This window comes from Leucopleurus acutus (assembly GCF_964270905.1).
Source record: "Leucopleurus acutus genome assembly, chromosome: 7".
In the NCBI taxonomy this organism is placed as follows: domain Eukaryota; kingdom Metazoa; phylum Chordata; class Mammalia; order Artiodactyla; family Delphinidae; genus Leucopleurus; species Leucopleurus acutus.
Genome location: NC_139150.1, coordinates 4,009,496 through 4,030,018, shown reverse-complemented (window position 1 = coordinate 4,030,018; position 20,523 = coordinate 4,009,496). Strand labels below are relative to the sequence as shown.

The 20,523-nt window shown below is 44.2% G+C and overlaps 1 protein-coding gene across 1 annotated transcript; it reads left to right on the top strand.

Moving 5' to 3' along the window:
• Positions 1-420: 420 nt before the first annotated feature.
• Positions 421-19,761, top strand: GTF3C4 (general transcription factor IIIC subunit 4). Its single transcript, XM_082843063.1, has 5 exons — positions 421-864; positions 8,280-10,106; positions 13,395-13,525; positions 16,630-16,718; positions 18,455-19,761. The coding sequence occupies exons 1-5, from the start codon at positions 523-525 to the stop codon at positions 18,517-18,519; spliced, it is 2,454 nt and encodes an 817-aa protein (XP_082699189.1). The 5' UTR covers positions 421-522; the 3' UTR covers positions 18,520-19,761.
• Positions 19,762-20,523: the final 762 nt, after the last annotated feature.

Sequence of the window (20,523 nt, the reverse complement as noted above, 5' to 3'; positions counted from 1 at the left end):
CCCCGTTTGGCGTCCCTCGTGGCTTGGCCTATGGCAGGGGGTGTCAAGTCACACTCAACCCCACAGTTCATGCCGTGCAGTTCTTTGAATTCCTTTGAGAAACAAGAAGAGGCGTGCCCCATCGAACCAATGTTTCCTTCCTTTGCCGCCCGGTTACTGTTCCCTCAGCACCTTAGTTGCCCCGGGAGGTCCCTAAAAGGGCTTGGGGATTGGCCACGCCGCGGCGGGGGCTGAGGGTGGGGTGGGGTCCCTGCCTTTCTCCCACGCGCTGTCCAGCCCGGGCGCTTCCGTCCGGCCAGCAGAGGAGTAGCTTTTTTTTTACAGGCAGCGCCTTGGCCACCTGGCAGGGCTGGGTCGCCTAGCAACGGCGGGGTCCTTCCTGGCTCGGCGGCGCTTCGGGCCTGAGGGGAGAAAACCGCAGCTAAGGACGTCGGGGGCAGGCGGCCGCGTTGCGGGAGGCGGCAACGGGACGGTGACGCGCGGTTGGTGCGCCCGGGGTCCGGCTTCTGCATCCGAGGAGAGATGAATACGGCCAAGGCCCGGGTGGGGCCCGCGGCCGACCGCCCTGCGCCACCCGAGGAGAAGGAGGGCGAGGCGGGCGGGAAGGAGCCGGGGGCGGACGCGGCCCCCGGGCCCAGCGCCGCGTTCCGCCTCCTAGTGACTCGGCGAGAACCGGCGGTGAGGCTGCAGTATGCGGTGAGCGGCCTGGAGCCGCTGGCGTGGTCCGAGGACCACCGCGTGTCGGTGTCCACGGCCCGCAGCATCGCTGTGCTGGAGCTCATCTGCGACGTGCACAACCCGGGCCAGGACCTGGTTATCCACCGCACCTCGGTGTCTGCGCCTCTCAACAGCTGCTTCCTCAAAGTAAGTCATCCCCGGGCCGCAGCCCTGGGTCTCTGCCTGCTCCCCTCCCGCGCCCGCGTCACGGGTCCCTGGGGAATCCCGGCCCACGCCTAGTCCGGGGATTCCCCTCCTCGCCTCCAGCGCTTAGGGTCACGGTAGCTTAAAAAAGAAAAAACCGTCCAGACGTTTACGCCCGATTTCCCGGGTCACCCATCCACTCCCGACACACGCACACACCGCACACATCTCGGCCGGCTGCCGGCACACACACACACACACACCGCACACATCTCGGGAGGTCCCTCTCGGAGCCACGTTTTCCCTTCGCCCCAGCGTCTGGCCGGCTGCCAGCGCCGTTTCTTTCCTCGGTGCTTTCTGAGGCTCCACCCCCTGTTGACCCAACCCCAGACCTGCCTCTGCCGTTGCTCCTGTTGTCTGGGGCTTGCCCCCCCGAGGCCTTTGGCTGGCTTTGTTTACTGTGTTGTGCCCTCCACTTGCGCCTCTTTTGCTTTGGAGGAGAAAAATTGGTTCTTTCCATTGTCTTTACTGTTTCAGTGACTTTATTATAAATGGTCTTTGCTTCTCATCTTGCGCAGATGGATAAATACTGGATGTCGGGGTTAGTACTCCAGTTTTTCTTCAATAACTAAGAGGCTTTGGGATGTAGAACGAAAAATAGAGCTTCTGGAAAATAAGTTCTTAAACTTAAAGCCCGAGATCTCCGTGTAAATTTAGTGCTTTCGGTTTCGTATTAACTAAGTTTGCCTTCAGAACTTTAGGGCTCCTGAAGTTTTATTGTTCTGTCATCACCATTTGCAAGTTTTTGGGTTTTTTTTTAAGTAGTAAGTCGTATTGTTCATTTTAGTGGTTTAAAAGTATTAAAACTTTCGCTGTTTCTTTTATAGATCTGTATGCATATATGTGACAGTCAAAGTGTGTATTCATTCTTTCAACACATTTTTGAATACCACTGTGTATCAGCTAGGCACCAATCTAGGTTCTGGAAGTAAAGCATTGTACAAAACAAAGTCCCTGTCCTCATGGAGCTTACCTTCTTTTTGCAAGTCGTGAACAAATAACAGTGTAATAATAGGTAGTGATAAACGTTGTAAGGATATGTATCTATATAAAGAGAACGTATTTTTGTGAACTTGAAGTTTTTTTTAAAAAACTCTTACTCTGCACAGCCATTTAAAATAGGAATCACTAACTGGGTAGGGTACAGGGAACCCACACCACTTTTTAGGATACTTAATCCAAGTTTGAAACTGATAAGTTGATGTTGAGTTGGATCATTGGTAAACCTGTATGACTAAGCCTTCTAAGATCTTGGACAAGATGTGAACAAATTGATTCAAGTATAACCAATCAGGTGGATAGATGTTCTTAATGCTACTGAACTGAGAAACACTCAAGGAGGGAGGCAGAACAAAGGGGTTTTAAAAGGTGTATCCTCTGCTGAAAAGGAACTTACTGTTGCTAAGGATGTTCATATGCACATCAGCTAGAGAAAATCTTAAGTGTGTGTCTCAGTATGGTAGAGATTTAATACTTTAGCAGAGAGAATTTAAAGAAAGGAAGGAATAGTGAAGCGAGATGCTTTTATCACGGAAGGTTATTTGGTGGTGAATCTGCAGCAGACCTAAAAAAAGGTAGGGTTTGGGTTGTAAGAAGTCCTCCGGAGGAAAGGGTCATCCAGATGGCAGCAATGAGGTGCCCGTCTCGCACACATACATGCAAATCATGAGCATAACGTGCTGCTGTTTGTGTAAATAATGATGGGTCAGCAGTTGAGTTCGAGTAGCTTTCCTAGAGAGTCAGAGGAAGTAAAGTGAGGCCAGTTTGGGAACTTTGAAGGTCAGTCTGAGATGGTTGACTTCAATCTAGGAAGGCCTAAAGTGCTGTTACAATATCATGGACGTGGACTGACCTGGTGTGGTTCAGGAATATGAATCTGGCTGGCCTAGAGGCAAGTACATGATTGTTGGCGTCAGTATAAAACAGGGGTTAAGAGATTGCACTTTGGCACCAGATAGCAAGATAGGCCTATCTATAAAAGGAGAGTAATAAAACCTACCTTGGGCTTCCCTGGTGGCGCAGTGGTTGAGAGTCCGCCTGCCGATGCAGGGGACGTGGGTTCGTGCCCCGGCCTGGGAAGATCCCACATTGCTGCGGAGCGGCTAGGCCCGTGAGTCATGGCCGCTGAGCCTGCGCGTCCGGAGCCTGTGCTCCGCAATGGGAGAGGCCACAACAGGTAGAGGCCCGCGTACCGCAAAAATAAATAAATAAATAAATAAAGCCTTGTTTAGAATTTTCAGAAGATTCAGTTAAATATATATTTATATACGTACATACATGTACATACATACACATGTGTAATTACTTAGCACAGTTCCTGGCACACTGTAAATGCTCAATTTAAAAAATAGTCATACAAGTATGAAGGAAGGAGCTTGGGTTAATGCTATGACTGTGGATATGAAGTTATTTATAGTACTGTATTCTGATAAAAATTTGACTCTGTAGTTGGTTCCACATCTGAGAAATGAGTAATAGGAAATCTTTATATATCCCTCTGGTAATTGATTGCTTTCCTGAAACTAATTAGTGGCATCTTCCCCTTCTGCACTGTTCTTCAGTATGCACATCACAGAAACCACCAATCAGCAGGCTTACTAGCCTAGCACTGCCTGGTGAATGAATGCTGAGTTGTCCTGCAGTTCTAAAAGAGGCTTCTGTGGGATAAAACTGGAGTAATGGTAGGAATGTAAAGAAGTCTCTATGTATACTTTGACTGCACTACCCGTTGACGGTCCCTGTGGATTTAAATCTACTTGGTGCTGTCCAGCTCGCTGTAACATGAAAGATGGACATTCTGCAACCTAGATTTCAGTATGTAGCACTGCTAGAAGGTAGATACTAAACCTCTTTGAAGCTTTTGTCTGATCATTATTTAGATTATGAATTTTTTCAGGAAAATATGCAGTTAAATAATAGTTGACATATTATCTGCAATTTGCAAGTTACTGTCCTGGGCACTGAGGTTATGTGATATAAAGGTGAATTATATAAATCTGAAAAGCAATAAAATAGTGACTTAAGAATAAGTTGCGGACTTCCCTGGTGGCGCAGTGGTTTAGAATCCGCCTGCCAGTGCAGGGGACATGGGTTCGAGCCCTGGTCCAGGAAGATCCCCCATGCCGTGGAGCATCTGAGCCCATGCACCACAACTACTGAGCCTGCGCTCTAGAGCCCGCGAGCCACAACTACTGAGCCCATGTGCCACAACTACTGAAGCCTGTGTGCCTAGAGCCTGTGCTCCGCAACAAGAGAAGCCACCGCAATGACAAGCCCACGCACCACAACGAAGACCCAACGCGGCCAAAAATTAATTAATTAATTTAAAAAAAGAGTAAGTTGCAGTTTCTTTTCCCATTGGACTGCTGATTTAATGAATCATCTAGTTGTACACAGTTCCAAATTCTAATAATATATGCATAACTAATTTGTATCAGTTGTTAAGAACGTTAGTAACATTAACTCCATCTACTACATTAAGTAAAATAACTATTTCCTGTCTTTGGAATTATATTCCTGCCCTCAAGAAGTTTGCTATCTAGTAGCTTCAAATGAGTTTTTATTTGTTAGGTGCTTACGAAGTACGTAGCTATTAGTTGTAATAGTGGCCAACTAGGAACAGGATATAGTCAAATGATTGGCTGGGGTCAGCCTCTGGGAGCTGGACTCTTAACTGGTATGCTTCTAGGGCATCTGAGTACTTGTTTTGATTTGTTAACTAGTTTGTGATATGGAGAGTTGAGGGGAGGGCCAGTAGGCTAATTCAAACTACCTAACATATTAGAAATTACTGCACAAAAAACCCTAAGGACTTTCCCTACTGGCTGACATCCACACTGCTCTCCGTTCCGTCAAGGATTCTTCCTGCAGTGAGTAGGACCAAGCTTGAGCTTCCTTTATTTCATTCTGCTGCTGTTTGGGGTTACGCATTCTGTAAGTTTACTTTCAGTTCTATAGTAGATTTTATTGTAATAGTAAATTATCCTAGTCTGAGGATTATTGCTTAGTTTACAGTATTATGGGATTTGGTGAACAATTTTAGGGTCCTTTTTTTTTTTTTGCAGTACGCGGGCCTCTCCCGTTGCGGAGCACAGGCTCCAGACACGCAGGCTCAGCGGCCATGGCTCACGGGCCCAGCCGCTCCGCGGCATGTGGGATCTTCCCAGACCGGGGCACGAACCCGTGTCCCCTGCATCAGCAGGCGGACTCTCAACCACTGCACCACCAGGGAAGCCCTGGTGAACAATTTTATATCTACCCTTCATTTGGTGGACAACTTAATGCCTATCTACCCTGCATTTTACATACTTTTATTAGGTCTCATTAACATTTACTTAATCCTCAGAGAGTATTAATAATTGTCATCATAGATAACATTTATTGAGTATTTATTAGTATGTGCTTTACATACATTGACTTAATTAACCTTCCAAACTCTATGAGAACATGTATTATTATACTCTTTATAGACGAGGAATTAAAGCCAGAAGGTTTAAACAGTTTGCTCAGGGTTACAGAGCTAGTGTATGATAGAGCCAGGATTTGAATCCAGGCAGTCTGGCATCACAGGAAAGATTTTCACTCAAATTTTATATACCCATCCAAAGCTCTGGGCTTTGATTAGCATTGTTTTATTAACAGGTTAGCCAGTGACACCTGTATTTAATTGGAATTTCCAGTCTGTATTTCTCCAGCATGTCTGTAGGTGTATCCAAGAGACTACACTAAAATCAAGATACACTGCCCAAGACACAATTTCCAGAGATGATAGCCCCCCGAAAGGTTCTGTTGTTTAAAAAAAAAAAGTTTGGACGTATGGACACCAAGGGGGGAAGGGTGGGGGTGGGATGAACTGGGAAGATAGGGACTGACACATATACACTAATATGTATAAAATAGGTAACTAAAGAGAACCTTCTGTTGAGCACAAGGAACTCTACTCGATGCTCTGTGGTGACCTAAATGGGAAGGAAATCCAAAAAAGAGGGGATACATGTGTACGTATAGCTGATTCACTTTGCCGTACAGCAGAAACTAACAACACTGTAAAGCAACTATACCCCAGTTTTTTAAAAATGGTAAAAAAATAAATAAGTAAATAAAAAGTAAAAGTTTGGATAACTCTGGTTAAATAAGTCTCTTCAGTAGCTCCCTGGCTGTAACTCTTGACGGGGGAATAATATATAATATATAGCATTTTCAAAACTTATTTGGTTATAGACCTCTTTTTCAAGGGGCAATTTAGGGGAGTGATGTTCTGTTTTACACACTTTAGGAAAAGTTAGTCTTCTAATTCATTTGTTGGACTTTATCTCTACCTTTCATTTTATATGCTTATGTATTATGCAATTTAGCAGTTAACTATTTGTTGCATTATGGTTTTCTGACACATCTCTGGTTGTCCAAGCTTTATCAAGGAATGTAATGGTTCTGAGTTCATCTTCCAAGGTCTTTCTATATTCTGGAGTGTAATTGCTCTGGGCTTGGGGACTTAAACTCATTTAAAGTGAGTTTCGTTTTATCCATGTATATTTAGGCTTGAATTCTTTTTAATGATGTTTAATCTACCCTTTCCAGTTTGAAGATCAGCCTCTATGTAAAAGAAGATTGACAGTAAAAAGGAATCGAAAGATTCTGCTTTCTCTGTTACCCATTTCTCTAAAGACAGTGGTTCACGTCCTTTTCTTCTTCCTACTTCTGACATAACAGAAACCATATTGTATTTTATTTTTATTTATTTATTTATTTATTTTGGCTGCGTTGGGTCTTCGTCGCTGCACGCGGGCTTTCTCTAGTTGCGTGGAGCGGGGACTACTCTTTGTTGCGATGTGTGGGCTTCTCATTGCGGTGGCTTCTCCTGTTGCGGAGCACGGGCTCCAGGCGCGCAGGCCTCAGTAGTTGTGGCACATGGGCTCCCGAGCGCAGGCTCAGTAGTTGTGGCTCATGGGCCCAGTTGCGCCGCGGCATATGGGATCCTCCCAGACCAGGCCTCGAACCCATGTTCCCTGCATTAGCAGGCAGATTCTTAACCACTGTGCCACCAGGGAAGCCCCCAGAAACCATATTTTAATTGACCTGTGTTCTTTTGGGGCTTTAGCCTTTCTGACTATTTTCTTATAGCTCTGGACCACTTTCTTTTGGTCATTTATCTCTCCTCTATCTTTAATGTCCCTTTAAAATCTTTCTAAAGAGCTCACCATTGTACACCTAGACATTAAATAAATAGCACTGCTCATGTATGTTACAGACTTGGAGGAGGGAGAGATGAATGAAAGCTAGAATGATCTCAGAAGGCCTCATAGAGTTTGACCTGGTAGGAGGGATGGGATTCAAATAGGAGGAACGAGAGCATTCTACACAAGGGAGCCAGGGAAGGCAGAGTGGGAGTGTTCAGGGAACGGCAAATAGTCTAACGGCAGTGGACATTATTCTATACAAACAGTGGACAGGCACTTCCCTGGTGGCGCAGTGGTTAAGAATCCGCCTGCCAATGCAGGGGACACGAGTTCGAGCCCTGGTTTGGGAAGATCCCACATGCCACGGAGCAGCTAAGCCCGTGTGCCACAACTACTGAGCCTGCGCTCTAGAGCCCACGTGCCACAACCACGGAAGCCCATGCGCCTGGAGCCCGTGCTCCGCAACAAGAGAAGCCACCACAGTGAGAAACCTGTGCACCGCAACGAAGAGTAGCCCCCGCTTACCGCAACTAGAGAAAGCCTGCACAGAGCAACGAAGACCCAACGCAGCCAAAAATAAATTAATAAAAATAAATTAATTAATTAAAACAAGAAAAGAAAGAAACAGTGGACAGCACTGTTGGAGTTGGCTCTCAGCGTAATTTATAAATGAAATTTCAGATAGAAAACTTAAGAGCTGACATTTGTATTACAAAAATATTGTTAAAAATCCAGACATCTAATTGTATCAAAGATGTATATAGGTAGATGTTTTTTCATGACTTTCTCCTTTATTGTTTTGTGACTAGTTCAGCAGAATGCTTAGCTGACTCTTTAGAATCAAGTACATCTTTGTCATTGCTACTGCATATGTCAATTCTGAGAACCATGTGGGAACGAGGCTATGAATAATGACAGCACTTATTCTGACCCTTAAAAAAAAATTGCCATTACCTGAGTGAATGCTCACTTAGGTTTAGACACGGGCTTGATCTTTCAAATGCATGTCATGCCAAAATTAACAGAACTGATATCAAATTACTGTTTTACATATTTATAATATGTAAACATGTAACTGATTTATGTATTTATATGAATCAGTTAATTCACCCTAATCAATGTAAATATAGTCCTCTTAGAGTGAAATATTTATCTGATAGTTTTTATATCTCTTATTTTCAGGTTGGCTCAAAAACGGAAGTTGCTGAGTGTAAGGAGAAATTTGCCGCCTCTGAAGACCCCACAGTCAGTCAGACTTTCATGTTGGACAGGGTGTTCAACCCTGAGGGGAAGGCTTTGCCACCACTGAGAGGATTCAAGTACACTAGCTGGTCCCCCATGGGCTGCGATGCTAATGGCAGGTGCCTCCTGGCAGCACTGACCATGGACAATCGCCTGACCATCCAGGCTAACCTCAACAGACTGCAGTGGGTCCAGCTGGTCGACCTGACGGAGATTTATGGGGAACGTCTTTATGAAACCAGTTACAGGTTCTCTAAAAGTGAGGCCCCGGAAGGGAATCTCAGGGATTTTGCTGAGTTTCAGAGAAGACACAGTATGCAGACACCAGTCAGGATGGAGTGGTCAGGCATCTGTACCACTCAGCAGGTCAAGCATAACAACGAGTGCCGCGACGTGGGCAGCGTGCTCCTGGCCGTCCTCTTTGAAAACGGCAACATTGCTGTGTGGCAGTTTCAGCTACCGTTTGTAGGAAAGGAATCCATCTCTTCATGCAACACAATTGAGTCAGGAATCAACTCTCCTAGTGTTTTGTTTTGGTGGGAATATGAGCACAATAATCGGAAAATGAGCGGCCTTATCGTGGGGAGTGCTTTTGGACCTGTAAAAATTCTTCCTGTCAATCTCAAAGCAGTTAAAGGCTATTTCACGTTAAGGCAGCCTGTCGTCTTGTGGAAAGAAATGGACCAGTTGCCAGTACACAGCATCAAGTGTGTACCGCTGTATCACCCTTACCAGAAGTGTAGTTGTAGCTTAGTGGTGGCCGCAAGAGGACCCTATGTGTTTTGGTGTCTTCTTCTGATCTCCAAAGCAGGTCTGAATGTTCACAATTCTCATGTCACAGGCCTGCACTCACTGCCGATTGTCTCCATGACTGCAGACAAGCAGAATGGGACGGTATATACTTGTTCCAGTGATGGGAAGGTGAGGCAGCTGGTTCCCATTTTCACAGATGTTGCATTGAAGTTTGAACACCATTTGATTAAACTCTCGGATGTGTTTGGCTCAGTGAGGACACACGGGATAGCTGTGAGCCCCTGTGGTGCGTACCTGGCCGTCATTACCACTGAGGGCATGGTCAACGGCCTCCATCCCGTTAACAAAAACTACCAGGTTCAGTTTGTTACTCTCAAAGCCTTTGAAGAGGCAGCTGCTAAGCTTCTGCAATCTTCAATTCAAAATCTCTTTAAGCAGGTAGATTTAATAGACCTAGTACGTTGGAAGATTTTAAAAGATAAACGTATCCCTCAATTTTTACAAGAAGCTTTGGAAAAAAAGATTGAAAGCAGTGGGGCCACCTATTATTGGCGTTTCAAACTCTTCCTCCTGAGAATTTTATACCAGTCAATGCAGAAAACCGCTTCAGAAGCCTTATGCAGACCCATCCTTGAGGACTCAAAAATCTTACTAGTTGACTCACCTGGGACGGGCAATGCTGACGGCGAGCAGCAGGAAGAAGGCGCTGCCTCCGAACAGACGAATAAGCAAGGCCTTCAGGAGAAGAGCAAAGGAGGTGATCCAGAGGGCCCCACAGATGACTCAGTCACTCAGCCTGGAGACACTGGAGGCCGAGAGCCAATGGAAGAGAAGCTCCTTGAAATCCAAGGGAAAATTGAAGCTGTGGAAATGCACTTGACCCGGGAGCACATGAAGCGAGTCTTAGGCGAAGTATACCTGCACACCTGGATCACAGAAAACACCAGCATCCCCACCCGGGGACTCTGTAACTTTTTAATGTCGGATGAAGAGTATGATGACAGAACCGCACGGGTAGGTGTTTATTAACAAAAACACTGAATCTGAAAAGTCTGCTTTCTTTGTGAGAAAGAAATGACCTAAACTTAGTTCGTAAAGCTCCACTTTGCTTTGACATTTTTTAGGTAATTGATTGGCATGAGGTGCAGGAGAATAAATAAGAAACAGATTAATGCAGAGGACATACTCATATCACACAAACGATATTTCAGTTCTTACCCTCACTGTGGCCTTGATTGGTACGCAAGGTTTGGGAGATTTCCAGGCTGTGGATGAGCTCCAGAAGCAGACCACGTTGTGATTGGGCAGACCCAGCAGGGGAAGTGTGGCACACCCTCCTTTCCCTTCCTGTTTGCAGAAGGTTTGGGAAGTGGGAGGACTGTGGCCGGGACTGTTTCCATTTGATAGTACTTGAGGGGGTCTTCTGATTTAGTCTAGAAGGGCATAGGAGCTAAACAAATAATTACTTATACATTGTTGTTTTGTTATAAAAACTGGGTATAATCTTTATTTTGATGATAGAACAATCTTACAGTATTATCCAAAATGTATTTCACAGAATTCAAGTTCCCTGACAGAACAGTAGGGTTCCAAGCTTGGGGAAATACTGCATACGCTATACTCCTCTTAAAGGTTCCCAGTGTATATCATCCTTCTAAGGGTTCTGGGAATTCCTATAGGAAAGAAATCATTTAACTTTGTGTAGCTCAGTGTTGTATAGACTTATTAATCAGGAATCCTGAGCTAACAGCTTTTAAAATCCTGAAGAATTGTGTTTTAAGGAACATACTGTATACTAAAATATTCAGGACCACAGATGTCGGTGGTTCTTTTTACTCTGAAGCTTGATATTTATTCTCACTGCCTGAAGTCTTATCTAAAATATTAATTGCAGGTAATAAATTCAGATATCTTCCATGCCTAATGTCAAACCATTCACGAATCACTTGTTGCATTTTCTTGTTGGAAAGGTGTGTGTGTGTGTACGTACATATTTACCCGTACACCCCTAAAATTATTTCTTAAGGATGTTTGCAACAATCTGATGTTGACTGAAAAAAAATACACAACCTAAAAGTTCAGTTACATTTTATTTGGCAGACAAAACTGAGGACTTAAGCCTGGGACACAGCATCTCAGATAGCTCTGAGGGACTGCTCCCAAGGGGCAAGGGGGTGGAGCCAGGATCTATTGGAGTTGTTGTAACAAAGACCAGGGTAGTTGCAGCATTAAAGATGACTGTTAATTAAGGAAAACCAGATATCTGAAGTTAAGAAATTTAGCACTTTTCTATGTATGGGAAGATGCAAAGTCTGGGCTCACTGAAATCATTCCTTTGATGTGCACCTCAGCTACGTGGGGCCAGTATCCTGTGCTTCTCATCTCGAGTCGCCTTGGTGCCCCATCAGGGGTGGCTGTAGCGGCTGACTGCTAGGTGCCGGGGCAGGGGGGCAGGGTCGGGGTGGGGGGGCATCCTGCTTCCATCATGAGTTCCCTCAGGGGTCACCGACGGGCAGCTGTAATGTGATGGCTCGATGGCAGCAACATCCTTTGTTTACTGGTACGGCAGGCAGTACTTTCATTCACACCTGAGTAGTTAAGATGTACTGTTCATGTAACTGACTTTTCATCCTTGAAAGTCAACTTTTAAGAATTGTTTCATTGTGGTCTAAATTGTGTGGAAGAGTTTTCTGGTATCACTGGTTCATAGGACCTAGCAGGGATATTATAAGTGTAAAATATTAACAAAAACATTTTAGGAAATTTGTAATGGAAGCTGGTTGGCAATGATCAGAATAATTGTCCAGATGCTGCATGAACATGGAAAGCTACATTTAGCATAGTTACTTGGTTCCAACAGAGCCAATTTAAAGAAGGGAAGATTATACTCTGCCCATCTACAGCAACTGAGTTTTGATTGAACACGATACGTTTCATGTTTTAAAATCCTACTGCGTAAAACAAATGTTTTTTGTTTTGGAGTTTACTAGTTAAAGGCTAAGGAGAGTACTTAACTTGTAACTTGGAATTTATAACTTTCTTTATCTCCTGCTTTGAAGGTTGCTCGTGAAATCTGACAGTAAACCATTGGACAGTTTTCTTAATAAATGCACATATTTTGAAAGACAGGGAATAAACTTTGTTTTCAACAACTAGAAAATAAAGTAAAATCCTACTTTTACTTTATTCATAAAGTGTTCATAAAAATGAATCTTTTCAAACCTAGTACATTGGTTGTCCCTGCTATAAGGGACCATGAATAAGAATTTTCAAGGCCAAAAAGGCCAAAAGTTAATGGGCTTTAAATTTGTAAATTATATGTAGAGTAGGTAAGACACCCTTTCGAGCTATTAAGATACCCTTCAGAACTTCAGTAAACTAATTTTAGTGAATCACAGACTAAGAAGTTCTTTCACAAGAGCTTAAGTGTCAATGGATTAAAACTTTGAAGGACATTATCTGCTAGTAAGACAAGGTAGTTCTTAAGGATTGGTGTATCCCATGCCTCCCAGTAATATAGCTGGTAAAGGTGTTTTTCCAACAAAATAATGAAGTAGATCAGTGTTTTGCAGACTTTCATTTTTGGAGTGATGCAACTCTAATAAAGCAGAGAAACAAGCAAAGCTGAAGTAGGGCCAAGGCCCAGAGCCCGCCCCGTCCATCTCTCCCACTCGCACAGTGGGTCCCGCCATGCCTCTGCTGTGGGGTCAGTTGGTCTCCAACTGCAGGCTGACTGGATTGGTCATGGGTCTTTGGGCCATCAGAAGGGGAAATTATTATTTTTTAATCTTGATTATCTTTTTACTTTGTAAGCTTTTCTTAAAGAATAGACTTTTTTTTAACATCTTTATTGGGGCATAATTGCTTTAAGAATAGACATTTCTATAGTTCTACAGAGTTAGTGTTTCACATGATATTTTGCCTATAGAGATTATGTTTTTCTTAAAGTCAAAACATTGTAAGTATAGCTGAATACTTTGTCTTCTAACAGAACTCTGAAGTCCTTGTTTCAGAAGCAATTAAAGGCAAGTAATAAGATTTGCGTTTTCAGAACAGTATTCCCTTTAGTGGGTAAAGTTCACTCTGTCGTCACAGGGTGCCTGAATGAATTTATTTTGTTGCACTCAGCCAGTTGACACGAGTTGAAGGTCCAGCTTTTTTACTTTTCAGAGAGAGTGCTGGGCCTACGTGGAGGTGCAGAGCTCCTGCTGTGTGTCAGATGCCGTGTAGGTTTCCATTTCTCCTCTGTGTTAGGAAGCCCCGCGCTCACCACAAAACATGCTGACTGCTTTGTCTCACTAGGTGCTGATCGGACACATCTCAAAGAAGATGAACAAGCAGACTTTCCCTGAGCACTGTAGTTTGTGTAAAGAGATTTTGCCATTCACAGATCGCAAACAGGCAGTCTGTTCCAATGGCCACATTTGGCTCCGGTAAGCTGCTTTTGCTCATTTTCCAGTTTTGTGTCACACAAACCACTGTAAAGTGTTTATCCAAAGTATATGTTGCCCATGCCATTAGGTTGGAGAAAAGCTGCTACTATAAAACCTGGTGTGGGCTTTTTACCATCCGTTTGACTCAAGCGAGACACCCTTTAATGATGGGTTATTTTCTGCGTCTTGTATATAGGGGTTTATTTATTTTGGTAATATTATTTTGCTCTGAAGTAGCATTAAATTTTTAAAAATCAGTATGACAAAAGCAATACCTGCTGAAGTTAATAGAATATAAAGTGCTTCTGTACTCTGTTTGGTTTATCTCTAACAAAAGGTAGAGGTCTTCCTCCGTCTCACTCTAAGAGGGAACCTTGGCACGTCTTCATCTTATGGCCCCACGGGCTGCACGTGACGCAGTTGGTCACTCCCTCTTCCTCCTCCTTAAAGCGCTTTGTTATCACCTGGCCCTCTGGACACAGTATCTCCTTGATGTCCATCTTTGGACCTGTCTTTCTTCTGTCACCACTCTCCCTGGACTGTCGCCTATCATCTGTACACTGGTAACTTAAACATATTGCTTTAGTCTGAATCATTCCCCTTCAGTCTAGACTTCATATCTAAGCACCTGCTCAGTTGCTCTGTTTGGAAGTTTTAAAGGCATTTCAAATTTGAATCCAGCCTTTTCTTGCTACCTCCACCTCTACATCCCTGGTCCACGACACCATCATCTCTTGCCCAGATTATTATAGTTATCTCCCAGCCCATCTTCTGTGTCTTTCCTTGCCCCTCCAGGCTGTTCTAAGTAGAGCTGAGGTTGTGATCCTATTATGACCTCATCAGCTCATGTCACCCCCTCTGCTCAAAACTCTCTAGTGGCTGTCCATTTCTGATGAGTAAAAGCTAAAATCCATTCAGTGGTCATGACTCCGTGGCCTGGCCCCCATCAAGGGGGCCATTTTCTCCGGCTTGCTGACTTCACTCGAGGTGCACTGGCCTCCTTGTTCCTCAGGTACACGCGGCACCCCTCCCACCCTGGACGTCTTCACTGGCTGTCCTCTCTGCCCGGGGTGCTCTTCCAGCAGCTGTCCACAGGGCTTCCTTCCCGGCCACACTGCCTAAAATCGTGACACCTGATGACATAACTCTCCCGTCTCAGTATGTAGTCTTCATCCCTCTTCCTTGCTTTATTTTCCTCCTTAGCAGTTATCACCACTATATATATACATATATTTTTTTAATGAGGAACCTTCTCTTTTTTATAAATCTATTTTATTTATTTTTGGCTGCGTTGGGTCTTCGTTGGTGCACATGGACTTTCTCTAGTTGCTGCGAGCGGGGGCTACTCTTGGTTGCGCGACGCGGGCTTCTTATTGCGGTGGCTTCTCTTGTTGCGGAGGCTTCTCTTGTTGCGGAGCACGGGCTCTAGGCGCGTGGGCTTCAGTAGTTGTGGCACGTGGGCTCGGTAGTTGTGGCTCGTGGGCTCTAGAGCACAGGCTCAGTAGTTGTGGTGCACAGGCTTAGTTGCTCCACAGCATGTGGGTTCTTCCTGGGCCAGGGCTCGAACCCGTGTCCCCTGCATTGGTGGGCAGATTCTTAACCACTGCACCACTGGGGAAGTCCCACTTAATATATTTTTTACTTTATGTTTTTCTCCTTTCTCTGGAATAGAAAGTTCATGAAGACAGGCAATTTGGTTGTTTTGTTCATGGCTATTTCTAGAACAATGCCTGGTGTGTGGTAGGCACTCAGTAGGTTTTTAAAGTTTATTTCCAGTAGAAACAGAATTGTGCTACATATAACTACCTTAACAACTTGCGTGTTCTCTTAGCAAGATGTTGTGGGCATTTTCCACGTCAGTACATAGATCCCATTCTTGACAGCTGTAGAGTTCTCCACTGTATGGATGCTCCAGCACTCCCTCTTCCTGACGGATGTCTGGATTTCCCGGCCTTTGCTGTGTCCCTAGACTTCCGATCTGACTGTTCCGCCTTATGTTTGCGGAGAAGAGGAAGCCAGCTTGTAATAGTAGTGGCCTTGTAACGGCAGCCACTTGCGCCTGTTGGCGCCGCCAGCATGCCAGGCACGACTCTGAGCAGTACATGCATCCTGAACCACACGAGGGGCACCGCCACTGTCCCCATTTTTACAGATGAGGAAACTGGGGACTGGGGAAGTCCGAATTTGTGCAGAGGCACACAGGCGGCTAGCGGCAGAGCTGAGAACTTGGCCTATACATCGTTGTCTCTCAGATGGCTTCTTCCACAAAAATTATTTTCGTTTTTGCTGATTGAAGTTAGTGGCAGAATACCTGGGTGTAATTTCTCCCGGTGAGGATGGGTGCCTGCTCCCACCCAGGTGTAATCTTTCTTCCTGTACACCCAAGTCTTTACTCAAGGTAAACCTACTTGGAATTCCTTCCCCCAACCCTCCCTTCCTCTTTGTATTTTTTACTGCTTAGTTGCTCATCCTAAACTCTGTTATCCTGCAGAAAACCTTCCACGCAGAGCCCAAGTGCTCTCTCTGATATCCACTGCTGCCCACCTTCCCTTATTTGCCTGGTCCTGGTAGATGCTCAGTGAATGGTCATTGGTTGGAATTGAACCTCTGAGCTTTTGTTCATGGCCCTTCTTTTTTTGCACCATTAATTTTGTCTTCTATATCTTTCAGGTTTTCCCCACTGTGCTGGGGAAGACAGTGCTTATACCTAATCTTAAAAATCACTAACAAGAATAGTTTCCAGTATAATACATAATTGATTTCTTTAACATGAAAAATTCACAGTGCAATCAGGTGTAAGCGGACTACATTCTTTCTCAGTGCTGCAAACATGGCAAAAAAAAAAAAGAAGCTGCAGTGACTGTCTGGATTAGAAGCTTTGTATCTTGGTTTAACCTGACGGACATTTCCCCTTTACTAAGTGTGGGGTGGGGTAGGTCTGGCCTGTGCAGAGGGACACATTGTCGCCGTGCATTTGTGAACTGTTTTTGCCCTTTACTTAGTTAACTTGTGGTTTTAGAATAACTGTATGTGGTGAGTTACCTTCAATACTATGCTGCTTTCCACGGTTAGTAGAACTGATGGTACAATCTGTCTGCTTTCAGGTGCTTTTTAACCTACCAGTCCTGCCAGAGTTTGATATACAGAAGGTGTTTGCTCCATGACAGCATTGCCCGCCATCCAGCCCCAGAAGGTGAATGCTTTCCCAGCTTGTGGGAGGGTGAGGTTGAGCACCCCCAAGTCCTCCCTCCTGCTTAGTCTTGCGCCATCAGGGATGGTGAGCAGGCTCCTCGTGCTCTGTACACTATTATCATGAACCACAGCTAATTAAAAAATGGTCACTGGAACATTATTCACGTTAACATACCTGTTGCATTTTAGTATGGGAGTAAGTAGGGCTGCAGTTTACTGTTCTGTCACTGCAAGCAAATTATTTATTCAGAAAAGCTTGTTTTAGATGGCATGTATAGACTGTATAGTGTTTGAAGGAAAACTCTGCAACTGATGACGTATACAAAGACAGCATTGCTGAAACAGGGACATGCACTTGCAGTCATCCTTCTAGTAGCCATGGTGGGATTCTTTTTCGGGTTGGTCAGTATTCTCTTTCCTGATAGCCCTGGTGACAAAGCCCACATTTATGACATAACTAGTTGGAAATAAGATCGTAGATGTGTGTCAGGAATTAGTGATGTAAACAGTCCCATGAATGTCAGTTTATGACCTGAGGTTCATTAACATCACACTAACCAAATGAGCTAACTAGACACCATTATACACCTGTGTACACTTTGGGGGTAATTTATGGTCTCAAGTAAAACAGAATGTTCTGTGTAAAACTACACCCTTATTGATTTTTGCTCTAACCTGGCTGAAGCTCTCTAATTCTGAGAAGTTGGTGTGTGGGCAGCTTGTGTTCTGTATTAACTCTTTGTTATGGAAAATGCAATCATAAAAGTAGAGAAAAAGAGTATAAGAAACGCTGATGTACCCATCATTCAGCTTCCGAAATTGCCAGCTCACGACCTTTCATGTTTCACCTGTAGTCCTCCCCCCTCCTCCCCCCCGCTTCCCTCCTCTTTTTTTTTTTTTTTTTGGTACACAGGCCTCTCACTGTTGTGGCCTCTCCCGCTGCAGAGCACAGGCCCCGGACGCGCAGGCTCAGCGGCCATGGCTCACGGGCCCAGCCGCTCCGTGGCATGTGGGATCTTCCCGGACCGGGGCATGAACCCGTGTCCCCTGCATCGGCAGGCGGACTCTCAACCGCTGCGCCACCAGGGAAGCCCCCCCCTCCTCTTATTGGATTATTTTGAAGCAAATGTTGGGGACTTTTAAACACTCATTGCAATTGAGAATTGGTATACTATTTAGACAGGAAATCAGGAAAAGATGGAAACAAATAAAAAACACACACCTGCCAGGTGACGTTGTGTTGAGCCGCATACAGCTCTTGGGAAGAATGTGAATCGCTGAGATCTGGAGAGTACTAACCGGTAGAGCACAGTATTTCACAGACCAGGGAAGTTTTTAAAAGGGGGAGAAAGTGTTGACACAGTGTTGCCATGTTTTTATTTTTCCAAGTAATGTATTTTTTAAAGTTACTGTAATTTTATAAGAGTATTTTAACATTATCCACGTATGAAGGATATACTCTCAGAACAAAGTATAGTCCTTTCTTTAAAGAGAATAAATTTAGCTTTATGAGACACTCATTCATTGCCCTTATTTTCCTATTTCATCACGCACTCAGCTTTGGGGACCACAGATTTAGTCCAGCCTCGTCTAGAACGTTGTAGTGAGGGGCTCTGCAGGGACACAGAGCTGGGACCAGAGTGCCCATCCCTTAATACTGTGGTCCATCCAGGGCTCATCCCATTTGATTGCCTTTTCTGAAGTTTACGCTCAATACTGCTTGTCTTACTTTTGTAGATCCTGACTGGATTAAGAGGTTACTGCAAAGCCCCTGCCCTTTCTGTGATTCTCCTGTCTTCTGAATGTCCAGGATGGGAAGATGGAAAGGGCATGTACTCTGCTGTGGAAAGTGCCGTCCAGCCCCAAGAGCTAGGGCGTGCAAGAGGAGAGGCACCCTTCATGACTGTACATAGGGCGTGGGGACTCACTGCTGAAGTGTGTTCTCTGTCTCCAGGGACTAAAGGATGTCTTTAAAGTGACTGAGTGCAGAGATTTTAAGTCCTTTTGAGATGAACATTATCCCCCAACTCCTTGCCAATGAGGAACTTATTTTTCAAGTGTCTTGACTGAAGCAGTTTGAACAAAACGCATGCCCTGTCATTTCTCAGAACAGAATGGTCCCTTCTAGGGAGTATGGATAAGGGCCTTGCTGGGCCGAGTTCGGCTTTCTAATCCTGGCCTTGGTCTGGAACTGTCTTGTGGCTCCAGGGAGCTGTAGTTACCTGGTACGTGGTATGCAGTGTCCCAACAGATATTAAAGTGTCTGAAACAACCTGTGGGCCTGATATTTGGTTCTCAACAAACAGCTGCAGATCTGCATCCTGCCAGTTGTTTTTCATGCATATTGAAAACATTTTCTTAAAACTATATATTTTAAAGAGGTTGAAGCCAAGACTAAAGTTGGTTTTAATGTGTCAAAAGATCAGGTGACTCTTGTAAGTTAATAATTGTGACTTATTTTTAATGATCTCTCCCATGTCATCAGTTTCCTGCTCTGACTCCTTCACAGGTATAAGGATGTCAAGTATTCCTGTTCACCTGCATCACAACCCTCTTCAGACTTACCTGTGACAACTTGGTGAGATATTTGTACACAGAGGAAAAGTAATATTTTCTCCTTTTTTATTAAAACATTTAATATTTTTAATGTTGATATTTCCAGACGTATCATTTATATCCCGAGTCTGTCTAGAGACGTCCAGAAAGAGACAGGCAGCTCAGAAGTGTGGACCCTTGAGCTCTGGTGCTATCGTGTGTGTAGCTCAGTCAACCAGAGGCTGGGAATTCCTTCCCTCTGCAAAGGTCCTCGATATTTATAATACAGGTATTTTCCTGTGGACTGTTAAGAAGAGATGTTAGACATTAATTGGTCTTAAAGCCTACAATTAACAATAGACATTCTAGAACTACAGTGTCCTTGGATTTTTAAAATAAGTATCCTAGGGACTGGTGCTAATTAACAGGACTGTAATGCACTCGCCTTGAAATGGTGCATATTTCTGGAAAGTTGGATGGGAAATACAAAATGTGAAATTTAAGTGATATTAAACCTTTATTCTAACACTTATTCTTGCTTTTATTTTTGTATCCTTAGTGAAAGACATTTTGTCCTCACTGAGAAATGCTCGCTGTTTGGAGAGCATGTAACAGCAACACCGCTCCCGCCTGTAGGCTCTCTCCCCCTAGTGTCTTCCCTGCTCTGTCCGTAGCTATTGGAGACAAGAGCCCTTAAGAGGCACTTCCAGACAGTCTGCTTTGAAATGTCTTTTGTTTCCCTTTCAAATTTTTGTTTTTGTCTCCTGTGTTTAATTCTGTATTTCTGCTGCTGTTTAGTTCTGCTGGATCATCTGCTTATCTTTCTCATTTTGGTGGTAATTTCAAGAGGAGTGTTTATCCAGACTTTAGGGTCCAGCATGTTCAAATGATTGTCAAGGAAGAGAACCAGGCAACATTAAAATCAGGAAGAACACAGCTCAGGAAGCTGTATAGTTGCGGTCGTTTGTGCCTAGAGCTGTTTCACTTTACAGTAAATATGACAGTAAAAATTGAGATCCTGTCAGGGAATTCTTGCAGTTTCTATACTCAGAGCACGTGCTGAGTTCCACTTATACTCAGAGCACGTGCTGAGTTCCACTTATTTTTTTTTCCTAATCAGAGTTAGTAGTTGATTTGTTCTTACTGGGGAATTTTGTGCTGCTGCCATTTAAAACTTACGTTAAGTTTTTATTTAAAGCAGTTATGCATTTGGGGGGAAAATTTGACTCTGAGGAATAAACTAAAAAGGGTCACCTGAGTTATTTTGTATG

Coding starts and splice junctions, on each gene's coding strand:
- GTF3C4 (XM_082843063.1), top strand. CDS start 523: ATGAATACGGCCAAGGCCCGGGTGGGGCCCGCGGCCGACCGCCCTGCG. Junction 865..8,279: donor TCAACAGCTGCTTCCTCAAA/GTAAGTCATCCC, acceptor TCTTATTTTCAG/GTTGGCTCAAAAACGGAAGT. Junction 16,719..18,454: donor CCGCCATCCAGCCCCAGAAG/GTGAATGCTTTC, acceptor TTACTTTTGTAG/ATCCTGACTGGATTAAGAGG.